This window comes from Lontra canadensis, unplaced genomic scaffold (assembly GCF_010015895.1).
Source record: "Lontra canadensis isolate GAN:19392208 unplaced genomic scaffold, GSC_riverotter_1.0 scaffold59, whole genome shotgun sequence".
Taxonomy (NCBI): Eukaryota; Metazoa; Chordata; class Mammalia; order Carnivora; family Mustelidae; genus Lontra; species Lontra canadensis.
This window is the reverse complement of record NW_022631053.1, coordinates 1,656,777-1,674,856: the sequence shown is the minus strand read 5'-3', so window position 1 is coordinate 1,674,856 and position 18,080 is coordinate 1,656,777. Positions and strand designations below refer to the sequence as shown.

General features: G+C 44.0%; 1 protein-coding gene across 2 annotated transcripts; it reads left to right on the top strand.

Annotated features, from left to right (window-relative positions):
- The first annotated feature begins 7,255 nt into the window (after positions 1-7,255).
- On the top strand, positions 7,256-10,525 carry PRR13 (proline rich 13). Of its 2 annotated transcripts, none has more exons than XM_032876653.1 (4): positions 7,256-7,498; positions 7,916-7,954; positions 8,313-8,680; positions 9,865-10,525. In XM_032876653.1, the coding sequence occupies exons 2-4, from the start codon at positions 7,936-7,938 to the stop codon at positions 9,907-9,909; spliced, it is 432 nt and encodes a 143-aa protein (XP_032732544.1). In that variant the 5' UTR covers positions 7,256-7,498; positions 7,916-7,935; the 3' UTR covers positions 9,910-10,525. The 2 variants fall into 2 exon arrangements, with proteins under 2 accessions (XP_032732544.1, XP_032732545.1); XM_032876654.1 differs by lacking the exon at positions 7,256-7,498 and adding an exon at positions 7,709-7,727.
- Positions 10,526-18,080: the final 7,555 nt, after the last annotated feature.

The window sequence follows — 18,080 nt, the reverse complement described above, 5'->3', positions numbered from 1 at the left end:
TCCCCTTGCTGGGGGCCTGCCCGGGGTCCTGAGGCTTGAGCATGAAGGCCTCACAGAGACAGGAAACTTGGCTGTTCAGTGAGCAGTTTTCCAGGAGAGGCGGGGTCAGTAGGTGGAGTGTTGCATGTTGAGGGACAAAACTGCAGGAACCTGGGGAGCAGAAGCATAGGGTGTGTGGAGGAGAGAGAGCAGAGGTTCTGTGGAAAACTGTAGGCAAGGCCTTGTGAACCCTACTGAGAAGTTCTTCCTTCATGTTTTTTTTGTGTCTTCTCTATTGGCTTTTCTTTCCCACCCAGGACCCTTTCATACGCCCCACAGAGGCATTTCATGCTGGGTGCCTGGTTTATAGCCCTCATTCAGTTTCTTTTCTTTTTTTTTTTTTCTTTTTCTAAAGAGTTTTTTGTTTGTTTGTTATTAATTTAAGTAATCTCTGTACCCAAAATGGGACTTGAACTCCTGACCTCAAGATCGAGTTGTAGGCTCCTCTGACTGAGCTAGCCAGCTGTGCCCCCGCCACCCCGCCTACCACCACAGTTTAATTTCTAACAGTGCTCTTGGGGTAGGTTACATTCTCTTTCTAGGTGTCCGGTTTCTCATTTGCTAAGTCAGGGGGTTCAGGCCTTCTGGTCTAACTCCAGTAGAGCAATGGGAAGGCTTTGATTCCCCACAATCCTGGTCAGTGACCAACGAGCCCTGTGTCTTTGAGTAAGTTAATTAACCCTAGGAATTTGTTTTATCATGTATAAAATATGGGTAAAAACACCTACCCTGCTTGCAAAGTTGATTCGGGGTAAACAAGAAATGGTGACAGGTCTTGTGCAGCCCCTGGCCTCAGTGGACACTTCTGTAAATGGTAGCAGTTGTGTCTGAACATTGAGATGATCTCTCACCCCTTTCCATGTTAGTTGTTCCAGCATTAACCTCTGCAAAGCCTGTCGGCTCTCAAGCCCTGAGGCTTCACTGTTCTTCAGCACTCTAATCCTCAATAAGACATCATCACAGGAACAGGCAGCCACCACCTGAGAAACTAAGCACATCGAAATCCAAGCTCCTGCCTCCCCCTCACCATCAGGGCTGCCTTCCCCTTTTCCCTGGCTCTCAAGTGCACCAAGTCTCTCTCTCTCTCTTTTCTGGCAGTTTCTACACCCAACATGGGGCTCAAAATCACGACCCTGAGATCAAGGGCTGCGTGCTCTTCTGACTGAGCCAGCCAGACACCCTGCACTAAGTTTCTCTTGGTCCTAGAGGAGCCCAACAAGGAAGGTGTTCTGTCTGCTCTGTGACCCCACCTCATCCCACCCACCCATATCCAGTCGGTTCTCCAGTCCCACTGAGGTTGCATGGGTGGGGACTGCTCCTCTTCCTAGGCTGGCAGACCCCAACTATTATAACTGCCTCTTGGCCACCTATTTCCCTCCCAGTCTTGGTTAAACACCAGGCTCTGAATATTCTTTATTATTTTTTAAAGATTTTATTTATTTATTTATTTGAGAGAGAGAGAGCGTGAGAGAGAGATAGATCATGAGAAGGGGGCATAAGGGGAGTGAGAAGCAGACTCCCCACGGAGCAGAGAGCCAGCCCAATGTGGGGCTCAATCCCAGGACCCTGGGATCATGACCTGAGCCGAAGGCAGATACTTAATGACTGAGCCACCCAGGTGCCCCAAATGATTTTTTTTTAAAGATTTATTTATTTATTTATTTGACACAGAGAGAGAGAGAGAGAGAGAGAGAGAGATCACAAGTAGGCAGAGAGGCAGGCAGAGAGAGGGGGAAGCAGGCTCCCTGCTGAGCAGAAAGCCTGATGCGGGACTTGATCCCAGGACCCTGAGATTCTGACCTGAGCCGAAGGTAGAGGCTTAACCCACTGAGTCACCCAGGTGCCCCCCGAATGATTTGTTTAAAACGAAAATTAGATCACGTCATTCCCATGCTCAATACCTTTCAGAGACTTCCATTCACACTTAGAATAAAATCTGAACGCTTTCCCATGGTTTACAAGGATCTAGAAATACTTGTACCACACTCCTACACTTACCTTGATTCTTTTTTCTCCATAGCATATACACATTGCTGTCTGACACTTTATTGTATATTTATATTTTGCCTCTTCCAATATTACCTCAGAAAGGCAAGGATCTTTTTCTATTGTTTTCACTTAATCCCCAGTGCTTAGAATAGTACCTAGCTGGCTTGAGAAATACTTGCTAAATGAATGAATGACAGAAGTATGGTAAATAATTACTGACTTAATGAATGAGCTGAAATGAACTTTAAAAACATTGTTTAATGCTTTAAAAATAATCTGAGTTTAGGGGCGCCTGAGTGGCTCAGTCATTAACCATCTGCCTTCGGCTCAGGTCATGATCTCTGAGTCCTATGATGGAGCCCCACGGCAGGCTCCCGGCTCAGCGGAGAGTCTGCTTCTCAATCTCCCTCTGCCTTAAAAAAAGGGCACCGGTTGACTCAATGGGTTAAAGCTTACTCTGCCTTCGGCTCAGGTCATGCTCCCAGGATCCTGGAATCGAGCCCCGCATCAGGCTCTCTGCTCAGTGGGGAGACTGCTTCCCCCGCCCAACCGCCTCCCTCTCTGCCTACTTGTGATCTCTGTCTGTCAAATAAATAAATAAAATCTTAAAAGGAATAATCTGATTTTAAATCTGAGGAAGAATTTCCCAACTAGCAGGTAGGTGAAGATATACATGGAGGACATTGGTGCCCTGTGAGGGTCCTGCAGAGAGGTTAAAATCATACTAGTCTGATAGTAATCATTCATCATATTAATGATAATCATGATATACTAGCACCTAATATGTGCTTATTATGTGACAGATACATGTTTTTCTAATTTCAACCACCCTACAAGGTAGGTACCATTGCCACTATTTTACAGATGAGAGAACTGATTGATGGTCTAAGGGGTTTAACTAATTCAAGGTCGCACAATAAGTGGCAAAGCCAGAATTTGGCTCTCGAAGCTGTCTGACTGATTGCACAACCACCATGTTCTATTCCTCTTTGTTCATTCATTCGTTATTCATTCATGTAGTTATTCATTTAATAGCTTTTTCATTAATACCCTCCTATGTACCAGGCACCATGTGAAGCATTAAGTGTTAATGAACACAGTCCCTGCTCTCAAGGAGTCTAATGTAGAAAGCTGATACTAATCAAGTAATTATTGATTGATTCATGTATGATTATAAACTGAGATGGATATGGTAAAGGAAAGGCAAGATTCTATCACATGCTACAACATACAAATCTCACCTAACTAGGGTGTCAAAAAGGTTTCCTGAAGAAGTAATTCTGACGGGGTTGGGGGTTTGGGTGAGCCTGGTGGTGGGTATTAAGGAGGGCACATATTACATGGGGCACTGGGTGTGGTGCATAAACAATTAATTCTGGAACACTGAAAAGAAATAAAATTTTTTAAAAAGGAAGAAGAAAGAACAGAAAATATTCAGTTAAGTGAGAAAAAATAACAAATAAAAGAACATTTCATTTATACAGTAGAATTTAAAAAAAAAAGAAGTAATTCTGGAGCTGAGAGTTGAATGATCAGGAGTTAATTAGGCTAAGTGGAGAGAGATGGGGAACATTCCAGGCTGAAGGGAGTAAGGGCAAAGGCCCTCCTGCAAAAGGAACCAAGATCTGAAGGGATGAAAAAAGCTTAAGGGTTGGAAGGCAGAAAGCCAGGAGTGAATAGTATGAGAAGAGACCAGAAAAGTAGTAGGGCAAGACCACTGCAGGCTACAGTGACAAGATTTTGAGTTTCTTTACTGAATGCCTTTAGGGAAATAGACACTCATACACTGGTGCTGACGATGTAAATAAATATAACCTCTATAGAGAGTAATTTATCAATAACTACAAAAAGTAAAAATGTTAAAGACATATACACATGGTTATTTACTACAACATTGTTTTTAATAGTGCAAGATTGAAAACGATGCAAATATCCACTGACTGGTCGAATTGATTATGGTACATCATACAAAAGAATAAAATGAAGTTGTGAAAAAGACAAAACATATGATATGAAAATATCTCCAAGATGTACTAAGTGGGGGGAAAGCTTCAAATTAAACTCTACATAACTAGTTTTTATATTCTAAATGGGGGATATACATTTACATCAGTATTTGCTTGATTGTAATGAAGAAACTGTGGAAACATATATAAGAAACTACAGGGGTTGTGCGGATAGTGGGAGGCTATTGGTAGGTAGCTGAAGGTAGATGTAAAAACAAGAGTGGGAGGGAGACTTTTCACTTTATACCTCTTTATCCTTCCACATTTTGCAATCAAGTGAACATATTACCTTGTCAACAAAAATGAATACATATGTGTAAAAATAATTGTGATATTTGTCTTAAAGATAATGCAAAGCCATTAAAGACACCATCTCACACCTACTAGGATGGCTGTAATGATAAAGACAGACAGTAACAAGTGTTGGGCCAGATGTGGAGAAACTGGAACCTTCATACATTGCTAGTGGGAATGTAAAATGATGTGGCTATTTTGGAAAATAGTCTGGCAGTTCCTGAAAAAGTGAAACACAGAGTTACCGTATGACCCAGGGATTCCTCTGGAATTCAGAGCACTGTGCAACCATCACCATTGTGTTGGTATAACCAATAGGATTGAAAACATATGCTCACACAAAAATTTGTACATGAAAAAAAAAATCTATTGATAAAAAAATTTGTACATGAATTGTCATAGCAGCAATATTTATAATAGGCAAAAAGTAAAAACAATTAAAATGTCCATCATCCAATGAATGGATACAACAAGATATGGCATATCCATTCAGCGGAATGTTATTTAGTACTTCCTTCATAAAAAGGAATGAAGCAGCGCGCCTGGGTGGCTCAGTGGGTTAAAGCCTCTGCCTTCGGCTCAGGTCATGATCCCAAGGTCCTGTGATCGAGCCCCACATTGGGCTCTCTGCTCAGCAGGGAGCCTGTTTCCACCTCTTTCTCTCTCTGCCTGCCTCTATGCCTACTTGTAATCTCTGCTTGTCAAATAAATAAATAAAATAAAGGAATGAAGCACTCTTTCATAGGACAACATAGATGAACCTAGAAAGGATTATGCTAAGGGAAAGAAGGCAGTCGCAAAAGGCCACATATTGTACAATTTTCCATTTATATGAAATGTCAAGAATAGACAAATTTACAGACAGAATGTTAATTAATGCTTACTTAGAGCTTGAGGGGGTGGGTAGAGGAGAAAAAGGGAGGGGAATGAGGATTGCCCACTTGATGACTAATGGGCATGGCATTTTTTTTAGGGGGCACAAAAATATTCTAAAATTAGATAATGGTGATGGTTGCACAGTGCTCTGAATATGTTGAAAACCATTGAAATGTGCACTTTAAATGGGTGGAATGTATGATATATGAATAATATCTCAGTAAGACTGCTTTAAAAAAGAACAATAGTTTGGGGCGCCTGGGTGGCTCAGTGGGTTAAAGCCTCTGTCTTCAGCTCAGGTCATGATCTCAGGGTCCTGGGATTGAGCCCTACATCGGGCTCTCTGATCAGCCGGGAGCCTGCTTCCCTGTCTCTCTCTCTGCCTGCCTCTCTGCCTACTTGTGATCTCTGTCTGTCAAATAGATAAATCTTTACATAAAAAAAAAAGAGCAATAGTTTGAAATACTTAACTTCTAAAAGGCATTATGCCTATACAGACACATCAATAATTTATTTCAAACCCAATCTTTCTGAAAAGAAATAGTGTAGATATAAATTGCCCTAGAGCTTAAGAAAACATGGGAAATAATTTATCTCAAATATTTAGCGCAAAGCTGATATGAAAGTACATCAAAATGTACTATGGTTATATAAGATATTACCATTGGGGGAAGCTTGGTAAAAGGTAAATCATGGGAATTCTTGTTTCTTTGCAAATTCTCGTGAGTCTAAAAATTATTTCAAAATAAAAAATATTTTTAAAATCTGTCAAAGTCCTTAATTCAAGATGATAAACTCACTATAAAATTTATCTTCTTCGTATTTTTTTGTATTCCACAATTTTGGGATATATTTTCATTATGGGTTAGTTCAAAGTATTTAATTTCCATCATCGTTTATTCTTTGATCCAGAGTTATCTGGAAGCCTTTTTGTTTTCTTAGATTTCCAGATAGATATTTGTATTTATATTTTACATTGTGATCAGAGAATATGGTATGTATTGTACAATTCTTTGAAATTTGAATTATAGGGGCGCCTGGGTGGCCCAGTATGTTAAGCCTCTCTGCCTTCTCCCCAGGTCATGATCTCCCCTGCAGGCTCTCTGCTTAGCAGGGAGCCTGCTTCATCCTCTCTCTCTGCCTACTTGTGATCTCTCTGTGTCAAATAAATAAAATCTTTTAAAAAAAAGAAATTTGAAGTTTATTGGTTGAGATAAATTTTTTAAATAAATGTCTTAAGTATGCTTAGGAAGAATGAGTATTTTTAAGTTTTGGGTGCACGGTTTTCTATGTTTATTCAATCAAGCCTGTTATTGTGATTTTTGGAGTCAAGAGGTGATGACAAGTTGGGAGCAGAAAAGGTGGAGAGAAGTGGAAGGAATTCAGATTTATTTGGGAGACAATACAAACTCTTTATGGTGTTGGAAGGGTACACGGGAAAGGTGAAGGAGAGCGCCATCAAGGATGACCTCCTTGGTTTCTGCCGTATGCAATTCGACCGATGGCGGAGGTATGCAACTGGGATAGGGAATCCTACGAGGGATTACGGAATATCTCTATTTCCCCCAAGAATGTTTCTTTACTTTCCACGGGGGGGGTAGGGGGAAGGTGGTGAAATTGAGGTGTGGGGTTGGGACTCAGCAGCTCTCCGCCCTCTCTTAAACGCTCTGAATATATCCATGTTGCAATACTAACCACGGTGAGTATTTCACTTCACAAGGTATCGCACCTAACAAGCGAGGAGCAGCTCAGAAAGCACAAGCTGAGCTTCCTTGTCCTCCCAAAGGATTTTGCCCAGAAACTGGCTCCGCACTCTCCTAGATCGCTCTTGGCCCCGTCCCCAGGGATTTCCGGCCCGCCCACTCCGCTGCACCCTCCTAGTCCCCCGCAAAGCCCCGCTTCGCTCCTATTGCAATCGTTGTTCTTCGGCCTAGCTGGGACTAGAGTGATTGACGAAGATATTCTCCAATCACAATGCCGAAAGACCAAGCGATGGCCAACTAGGCGGTAGCAGAGGCGGGTGTTGAAGCCTAGTTGAAGGGGGGGGGGTGACCAGGAAGTGAGAACAGAGGATGAGTCAAGCCCAGGCTGTGGTGTAAAGGAGACGGGGCATTTGGTTTCCCCAATTTCCTCCTTTCCTCGACCCTAGGTCAGGGGTCCGTTCGCAACTAGGACGCGGGATCTCCATTTGGCGTTTTGAAGGTGGAAGGAGGTGTGTCTACATAAGGAAGCGGTTGAGAATCTGTCCAGAACGCCTTCTCCATTTCGCCGAGAGGCGGGTCTTCTAGCCTGAGGTGAGGGTCCTGTCTCCCTCCCCCACTCCCGGGGTGCGGGCTGTGAAATTGTTTAAGATCCTTCCGTAGCTTGCGGGTGGTGAAAGTCTTCCGGACTCAGTCACGGAAAGGGAGGTGAGGGATGAGGACAGTGAGATTCGCGAACTCTGCCCTTCTCCAGAGGAGTTAGAGACCTCCAGCTGCGGCCAGAAGTAGTATAACGTGGAGGGGCCCTGGGAGCTAGATCCCGGTAGTTAGGAAGGTGGGGGGGGGGGCGCGAAATAGGTACTGAGGGCAAAGGAATGGGTGGGAAAAAACATTTATGTGGAGGTCGTGGTAGTTCTCCGAGTCTCTCCGAGAGGCGCTGGTTTGGGGCTCGGTTTTTAAATTCCCTGCCCACCTGTGTGCCATCAGCTTTTTGCCTTCCTTTCTCCACAGGCTGGAGGAAACACCTGGAGATGTGGAATCCCAATGCCGGTAGGTGTTTGGGGGATCTCTTTTCCCACCGCAACCCCTTTTCAGTTGAGCCCCACAATAGGAAGTTTCCGTTTTTCCTCCCCCTCTCTCACCCGCTGAAGCAGTCAAACCACAGCTGACCAATGCTGTCCTCTTTCCTTAGATTTCACTGCCTCCCGTTCTCCCCAGCCCTGCCAGAGCCCTTACCTTTCCTCTGCTCTGCAGGTTTGACTCCCCTCCGCCTCATTTTCCTTCCTCACCTTTGCATTTCCCTTTAAGTATTGAGTGAGAAGCCGAATCCCCTTCTTTTTTTGTCCTTGTTTGTTGTCAGAGGCTCTGAGCTGTTCTAATATCAAGTTATTCTTTGCTTCTTCACCAGGGCAGCCAGGACCAAATCCATATCCTCCTAACGTGGGGTACCCTGAAGGTTCCAATCCTGCCCATCCACCACCACCTGTCAATCCTGCCTATCCTCCAGGCCCCTTTCCAACTCCCCCAGGAGTTCCTCAGGGGAATCCAGCTTTCCCTCCAGGTGGGCCCCTTAATCCTGTGCTTCAGCCAGGGTATCCAGGATGCCAACCCCTAGGTCCCTACCCACCTCCCTACCCGCCACCTGCTCCTGGCTTGCCTCTTGTGAATCCCGTGGCACCCGGCATGGTGGGACCAGGAATGGTGATGGACAAGAAGATGCGGAAGAAAATGAAGAAAGCTCATAAAAAGATGCACAAACACCACAAGCATGGCAAGGTTAGTGCCCTCCAGAGCCTGGCTAGGAAGAGGTGCCCCTACAGAGGGACTAGGCTAGCGGGAGTGGGCAAGGGGGATTGGCAGTCTGAGGACATAGAGCAGCCATTGTGTTGCTCTGGTAGATGGTTCTTCTTGGTAAAGATTCTACTGGTAAGAATCTGATAACCTTGAAATATTAGGCTAATTGGGCCTTCTATCAAGGAGGGGCTATGCTGAGCATTGGAATAGATAACAGAATCAAAAGCCTTTCCTGTCTTACTCTCTCCCCAAACTTTTGCTCCACTCCCATCCCCAGATGCTTGTTTTAGCAAGTTAGACACACCCACCTTCAGTGTTCTCAAGGTTTTGTGTTAATTACAGGACCTTTGTTTCCTACCACCCAGTGACATTCTTAGTGTCAACCCAAGGCAAGGCGAGTGTCTTCATTCTACAAGAGTGTTAATTAACAAGTAGCTCTCTGGACAACTCTGAAAGGACAGAACCAGCCTGGATCTTGAGGATGCCTTGATTTACATTTTACTGCCTAGTGTTTATTTGCTTTAGGGCTTTGGGCATTACTTCCTGGTTCTGGATCTTTGGTAGAAGTTCGAGGAGAAGGAAAGATGAGGTTGAATGGGGAGTGAAATTACCCTGGAGAGACTAAAAAATGTTTTTGTTGACTGTTGATGGGAGTGTGCATGTAAAGAACCTTGGCTAGTAGTCTCCCCACTTTTTCTCCCACCTTCTTCACTGTCTCCCATTTGGGGCTTAGGAAGAAGTAGAGCTAGTGGGCACCCAGATGCTGGTTCTACTCACTTGTCTTAGACCCATAGCTACATGAACTTTCCATGCAGCCAGTCAGTAAGCATTTGCAAGGTAGCAGCTGTCTCCTAGCACTATACTATACTAGTACTTGTAATTTATTTCTTGCCTAGGCACCGGCTTGGGTAAAGAAAGTTGGAAACATGCTCCCAATGCAGTATTAAGTTCTGTGCACCGATTTAGGAGGGTGTAATCCATTCCTGTATGTTCACTGCTAAGGGATATGTTTGCTTTTGCTGTGTAAGGGACAGTCTGTTTCAAGACACCTGATCTTAGGACGCAAGAGTGCTTGGGTGGAGGGGTAGAGCACCAGAGAACGTCCCATGGAGTGATCAAAGGTCGTTGGATCTGATGGTTGTCTCCTTTCCCCTTTCCCGTTACAGCATTCCTCCTCCTCCTCCTCCTCTTCCAGCAGTGACTCTGACTGAATACAGGGCCTGGACCCTTCCCTCAAGCCTCTCCAGTTCTGCTCTCCCATCAAGCTTCAGATGCCATCTTGTACTGGGGAAAATTAGCCCTTGTGCCCCTTCTTCCTCATCCCCCAATCTGAGCCTTACTCTGCTGTTCAGCCCTAACTAGCGAGGGAAAATGGGAAAAGAATTACTATGGACCAGCAAAGACCATCTTCTCACTACTTGGATAGAACTTTTAGCTGACGAGTTTAGCAGGAGAACTGTTTTTTGAGGATGGTGAGACCTTGGAGCTAAATGCTGAAGATGAGTTTAAGATCTGTAAAATGTGATTTTTTTTAAAACTTTATTTTGTAATACTTGCAGTTGGGAGGTGTTGTGGAAATTTAATTATGGAAAAAAAGAAACTGTGCCATTTTTGTAATGTGTCTGGCACACTTTGATGATGTAATGGCACATAGATTTCCCAGCAGCCTTTATTGGTGGTATGAACTGTAAGGCTGCCAGGAGGTGGAGTCCATTTGGTAGATAAGCTCTGCTTGCCATTGGAATCTCACTCCTTAGCTTAGTAGGCTGGCTTAGGTCCTTCTCATTCTCCACCTCTCAGTCCAAATAAAGCTTTTTTTTTCCTGGTCTCTGTTCACCCGTGCCATTACCTTGGTTGGGCCCAGCACAGTGTACTACTTTTGCTGCCCTCCAAAGTGTATCCGTTTTATAGTAAACCAGAGTGTCAGTGAGGAAGACACCATATGTCCCTATGTTTCTTAAGTGGGAGGAACCTTCAGAATTTGTTCAGACTACTGGAATGGATCTTTACTGTGATCCGGTCAATGAGGGTACAGGTCTTTAACTTAAGTTTTCGTATCTACTACTGAGGTTCTTAACCCTGGCTGCCCATTAGCTATCAGAGTAGTAATTTAGAATATAATCAGAGTAATAATTTAGACTGTAATCAGTAATAATTCATAGTAATTTTTTAAATTCAAATTATTTAACATACTGTGTGTTATTAGTTTCAGGATAAGAATAATTTAAAATTTTTAAAAGATTTTATTTATTTGATAGATAGAGAGCACAAGTAGGCAGAGTGGCAGGCAGAAGGAGAGGGATAAGCAGGCTCTCTGCTGAGCAGGGAGCCCGACGGAGGGCTCGATCCCAGAACCCTGGGATCATGACCTAAGCCAAAGACAGATGCTTAACCAACTGAGCCACCCAGGTGCCCCTCAGGGTGAGAATAATTTAGAGTTTTGCCTTAAATCTATTGAATGAGGGGGTGCCTGGGAGGCTCAGTCAGTTTAGCATCCAAGTCTTGATTTGGTTCAGATCCTGATCTCATGGCTCATGAGACTGAGTCCCTTGATCAGCGATAGTTTGCTTGGATATTCTTTCCCTCTGCCTCCTTCCTCTGCTATTTCTCTTGCTCTCTGTCTCTCAAATAGATAAATAAATCTTTTTAAAAAAATGTTTAAAAATTATTGAATGAGACTCTTAAGGATGGGGCTCTACAAATCAGTTTTTGTTTTTGTTTTTTTTTAAAGTGGGCTCTATGCCCAGTGTGGAGCCCAATGTGGGACTTGAACTTGCCACCCTGAGATCAACACCTGAGCTGAGATCAAGAGTTGGATGCTTAACTATCTGAGTCACTTAGGCGCCCCCACAAATTAGTATTTTTAAGAAAACTGGTGGGTCAGGACACCTGGGTGGCTCAGTGGGTTAAGCCTCTGCCTTTGGCTTGGGTCATGGTCTCAGGGTCCTGGGATCAAGCCCCACATTGGGCTCTGCTCAGCAGGGAGCCTGCTTCCCCCTCCCCCTCTGCCTGCCTCTCTGCCTACTTGTGATCTGTCTCTCTGTGTCAAATAAATAAATAAAATCTTAAAAAAAAAAAAAAAGAAAACAGGTGGGTGACTATGATAACACAGCTAGAATTGATGGCCCCTGATTCACTCTAGGCCATGCACGGTGTCGCACATCAGGTTCTCAGCGATCTGCTGAGGAGAGGAAAAAGATATTCAAGAAAACTAGTTAATAAAGATAGAGGCTGTAAAATGCCAGAGGGATAGAAATCTAGAACTAAGTGGGCAGGGTAGGAGGGGTCAAAGATGACTTCACAGGAAAAGTGACATCTCAACTACCTCTTGGCCCTGGAGCATGAAAAGTATAAGGAGAACAAAAAAAAAAAGAAAAAAAAAAAAAAAAGAATGGATTTACCAAGTAGAAAGGGGAGAGGAGCCAGGAGAGGCATGTATGCTTGGTTACAGGGTCATAAAGTTCGATTGCGTGTTTGGGAATCACGGGCCTCCCAGTGGGGCTGGATTGGTTTTCTAGGAAATTGTTTATTGAGGAAATCCTGTATTCTGGGTGCTGAGCCTACAAAGATGAGTAAGACCATCCCCACTGTTCGTGACCCGTGAGATCTAGTGAAGCAGACAGACACATAAACAGATTATTATGAATCTGTAAAAAGGACCACAATAAAGACATGGATCCAGCAGTGGGGGAACCAAGGAAGGGATGATGGTGCCACTGGGAAAATGAGCTAGGTCTGGGCTGTGCCTCAGGATACGCAGGAGTTGCCCAGTTGGTAAATAATTTCAGCCAACATTGACCATTTATTTTGTGCTGGGCTCAGGGTGCTTTACATTTACAGCTTCTATAATCTTCAGAGCAACCCTATAAGGTAGGTACTATCATTCCAATTGTAGAGGTAAGGGAAACTGAAGCAGGAAGTGGTTCAGTAAGGATTCAGACTCAGGCTGTCTGGCTCCTGATTCTGTGCTCTTAACCCAATGGACCGCCGGCAGAAACAGTGGTTTTGCTGAGGCAAAGAGTTGGGAAAAGGGGTAGGATGAAACTTGGAGTTTTTGAACCCGAGTTACCGTGCAGGAGCCTGAAAGCAGAAAATGAGGCTGAAGTCGGGGAGATGGGCTAGAGGAAGGAATGGGTTTGAGAGATATTTCTGAGGTGAAACCCACGGGGGTTTGGGGTGTAAAGAACAAGGAAGGAGTGTTTTTCGTTGGCTATATTGCGTCTATGACCTTCCCCTGAGGTGAGTTATACCAAATAAATGCTTGAGGTCTTCTTAGATTTTATTAGTTCATTTATTTATTTATCCAAGATTTTATTTAGTTACCTGACAGAGACACAGCGAGACAGGGAACACAAGCAGGGCGAGTGGGAGAGGGAGGAGGATGCTCCCCACGGAGCAGGGAGTCCGATGCAGGGTTCAGTCCTGGGACCCTGGGATCATGACCTGAGCTTAAGGCAGATGCTTAATGACTGAGCCACCCACATATCCCTGTTTATTTTTTAAAAAAGATTATTTATTGATTTTTTTTTTTAATGGGGGAAGGACTCCCCTGTTTTCCCTGTGCTCTGAATATGTTTTTATATTTTTTAAAGATTTTATTTATTTATTTATTTGACAGATCATAAGTAGGCAGGCAGAGAAAGAGGGGGAAGCAGGCTCCCCATTGAGTAGAGAGTCCAATGCGGGGCTTGATCCCAGGGCCCAGGACCTGAGCTGAAGGCAGAGGCTTAGCCCACTGAGCCACCCAGGTGCCCCTTTCATTGGTTTATTTGACAGAGAGTGAGCAAGAGAGAGCACCAGCAGGGGAGAGGGGCAGAGGGAGAGGGAGAAGCAGGCTCCCCCGGCTGAGCAGGGAGTCTGACAATGGGCTGGATCCCAAGACCCTGGGATCATGACCCCAGCCAAAGGCACAGGCTTAACCCACTGAGCCACCCAGGCGCCCAACTTTTTAAGAGCTAAAAGTAATACATTTACTTTGGGAGAAGATTGTAACTTTTTAAAGTTTTATTTAAGTAATGTCTACACCCAATGTAGGGCTTGAATTTACAACCCTAAGATGAAGAGTCCTGTGCTCTTCTGACTGAGCCAGCCAGGCATCCTGTAATATTTAAAAAAAAATTGTTTAAAGGGGTATCTGAGGGGCACCTGGGTGCCTCAGTCGGTTAAGCGTCTGCCTTCGGCTCGGGTCATGGTCCTTGGGTCCTGGTATCGAGTCCTGCATTGGGCTCCCTGCCCAGCAGAGTCTGCTTCTCCCTCTTCCTCTGCCTGCTGCTCCCCTTGCTCATTCTCAATCTTTCTCTCCATCAAATAAGTAAATGGAAACTTAGGGGAAAAAAAGATAAAATCTATTTTTAAAAATTAAAAAAAAAAATAAAGGGGTGCCTGGGGGCGCCTGGGTGGCTCAGTCAGTTAATCGTCTGCCTTCGGCTCAGGTCATGATCTCGGGGTCCTGGAATCAAGCCCTGCCTCCAGCTCCCTACTCAGCCGGAAGCCTGTTTCTCCCTCTCCCACTCCCCCTGCTTGTGTTCCCTCTCTCCCTGTGTCTCTGTCAAATAAATAAATAAAATCTTTAAAAAAAATAAAAATTTTAAAAAAGGGGTGCCTGGCTGCCGCAGTTGGTAGAATGTGCAACTCTTGATCTCAGTTGTGAGTTAAGCCCCACATTGGGTGTAGAGATTACTTAATAAATGAATTAAAAATCTTCTAAAAAATTTAATTTTTTAAAGTGAGCTTTATGGCCAGTGTGGGCTGAACTCACAGCCCAGAGATGAAGAGTTGCATGCTCCACCAACAGAGCTGGCCAGGTGCCCCAGATTGCAACTTTTTTTTTTTTTTTTTTAAGATTTTGTTTATTTGGCAGACAGAGATCACAAGTAGGCAGAGAGGCTGGCAGAGAGAGGAGGAAGCAGACTCCCCGTGGAGCAGAGAGCCCAATGTGGGGCTCGATCCCAGGACCCTGGGATCATGACCTGAGCTGAAGGCAGAAGCTATAACCCACTGAGCCACCCAGGCGCCCCCAGATTGCAACATTTTTTAAATAAAGATTTATTTGTTTATTGTAGAGAGGGGGGAGGGGCAGAGGGACAGACTCTTTAAAGCAGACTCCCCACTGAGCATGGAGCCTGACACAGGACCATCACCTCCTCAACTGAAATCACAAGTAGGACACTTAACCAACTGAGCCACTCAGGCGCTCCAGATTGTAACATTTTTAATAGGTTATTCAGTAAAAAGATTCTCCTCTCTTCTCAGATTCCCAACTTCTCCCCAAAGCAAAAAACGATTACCAGACATTTTTGTAAACTTCCAGAGCTATTCTTTGTGTAGTCAAGCCCCCAGCTCTTATTTCTATATTACATTGTTCCTTTTGTCCTCATTCCCCGCTTTATATGGGAGCATAGTGTAGGCCCTCTTTTGGACCTAACATTACTTCATTTAACCATCTATTTTGAAGTTGATTCCATTTGTGCGTGTGTTTATATAACATTGTTTTAACATCATTCAACTTATTCAGTCTTTTATTGTTGGAATTTTAGATTGTTTCCAGTCTTACTATATACTTAACTACTGCAGTGAACATTTTGGACATATATCTTTAAAAAAAATTTTTATTTGTCAGAGAGAGACAGTGAGAGAGGGAACACAAGCAGAGGGAGTGGGAGAGGGAAAAGCAGGCTTCCTGTGGAGCAGGGATCCCGGTGTGGGGCTGAATCCCAGGACTCTGGGATCACGACCTGAGCCAAAGGCAGATGCTTAATGACTGAGCCAACCAGGCACCCCTTTTTTGGACATTTATCTTAACTAGAGGTTGAAAATCGGATCCCCATAGCTATATCTGGCTGAGTATTTTTTTCCCTTTTGCGGGCCTACTCACGGTGTTAAATAACATTTTCTTTTTCTCTTTTAAAGATTTATTTATTTTTAGAGAGAGAGAGAGCACAAGCGGGGTGGGGGGGGTTCGAAGAAGGAGAGGGACGAAGAGAGAAGGACTCTACACTCAGCATGGGTCCTCATACAGGGCTCAATCTGAGGACCCAGAGATCATGACCTGAGCTGAAACCAAAGAGTCGGATGCTTAACCAACTGCACCACGCAGGTGCTCTAATACCAGACATTTTCTTTTCTTTTTTTTTTTTTTTAAGATTTTATTTATTTATTTGACAGAGACACAGAGAGAGAGCTTAAGCAGGGGGAGAGGCAGAGGAGGAAGGAGGCTCCCCACTGAGCAGGGAGCCTGATACAGGGCTTGATCCTGGGACCCTCGGATCATGACCTGAGCCGAAGGCAGACGCTTCACGGACTGAGCCACCCAGGTGCCCATAACATCAGACATTTTCAATAAAGATTTAGATTTTAAGCTGGAAACTCTATCAACAGTGGGTTCACAATTCTGAAGGCAGAAATTCTGGCCCTGAGTAGTGGTCATTCCTTATTGATGGGTCCTGTACTCTCCAGTTTTATCATCTTTTCAGCTTCCTGTTGCCTTCTTTCTCCCCATTACACGACTTGCCTGTCTCCTGAGAACATTGGGTTTGCACCCTATTTTGTGCAACAATATAAAGCATTAAAGATGGTCATTCTCAAATGTGCTTATCTTATGCCTTCACCACCTTGTACCCATGAGGGGAATCTGGGATTCTGCCATTCTCTTCTTACTGGAAACAAAGTATAACAAGGTTTCCACACATTTGAGAATGGAAAAGGATAGGAAACCCATGAAATCTAAAATACAAATTGAGGGGTGCCTGAGTGGCTCAGTAGGTTAAAGCCTCTGCCTTCGACTCAGATCATGATCCTGGGGGCCTGGGATTGAGCCCCACATCAGGCCCTCTGCTCAGTGGGGAACCTGCTTCCCTCTCTCTCTCTGCCTGCCTCTCTGCCTACTTGTGATCTCTTCCTCCCTGTCAAATAAATAAATAAAATCGTTAAAAAAATAAAATAAAAATTGACACTCTAACTTTGGGGATTGCCAATCATGGGATGAGTCTTTAGTTTGCTGCCTTTTTGGAATCATCTCCCCATGTCAGGTTGCTTTATGGCTCGAGGCAAACTCGTTCTCTTTTTTCCCCTTCTGAGAGGAATTTACTGATTTATAAAATTATCAGGTATTGCTATTAAGTGCATCTCATCTTTCTCTTTTGAAGCTGATTACAGCTGTTGCCCAGCCCTAGGAAAAGCCATGCTATTGTTAGTAAAGGATGACATCATTTTATAAAAAAAATTTTAACGATTTTATTTATTTATTATTTATTTATACCATTAAATAAATATATAATATATAATATATAATAATATAAATAAATATATATTATTCATATAAATATATACATTTAATATATATTATATATAATATACATAAAATAAATATATTTTATTATAAATAAATAAATAAATAACGAAAGAGAGAACACAAGCAGGGGGAGTGGCAGAGGGAGAGGGAGAGAAGCCTGCTCCCGGCTGAGCAGGAAGCCTGATATGTGGCTGGATCCCGGGACCCTGGGATCTTGACCTGAGCCCAAGGCAGATGCTTAACTGACTGAGCCACCCAGGTGCCCCTATTTTATTGTTTGTTTTGCCTTCCACATTGGAGGTGACTTCTTGGATAGCTACTCACTTCCACCTGAGCTCTCAGGGTCTTTGGAGTCTAAACGACCCAAGTGCAAAATCTTTTAAGACTTTATTTATTTATTTATTTATTTTTAAGATTTTATTTATTTGTTTGAGAGAGGAAGGGAGAGAGAGAGAGAGCACGAGTGGGGGAACAGATGGACCCAGAGGGAGAGGGGCAACAGACTCCCGGGTGGAGTAGGGAACCTGACTCTGGGCTTAATCCCAGGATCTCAGGATCATGACCTGAGCCGAAGGCAAACATTTAATCGACTAGGCCACCCAGGCACCCCCCACGTGCAAAATCTTGAGGTTAATTTGATCTTCTGCACAGGCCTCATAGTAAGCCTGCTCCTTAGTTTGATTTGAAATGGTGGTGTCCTGGGGCACCTGGCTGGCTCGGTCAGAAGAGCATGCAACTCTTGATCTCAGGGTTTGTGAGTTTGAACCACATATTGGGTGTAGAGATTACTCAAATGAATAAAACTTAAAAAAAATTTTTTTTGGAGGTGCTGGGTGGCCCTGCATTGGGCTCTCTGCTCCATGGGAAGTCTGCTTCTCCCTCTCCCATTACCCCTGCTTGTAGTCCCTCTCTAGCTTTCCTTCTCTGTCCAATAAATAAATGAAATCTTAAAAAAATTTTTTTTTTCTTTTTGAGGATTCCTGGGTGGCTCACTTGGTTAAGCATCTGCCTTTGGTCCAGGTCATGATCCCCTGCTATGGAGCCCCACAATGGGCTCTCTGCTCAGCGGGGAGCATGCTTCTCCCTCTCCCT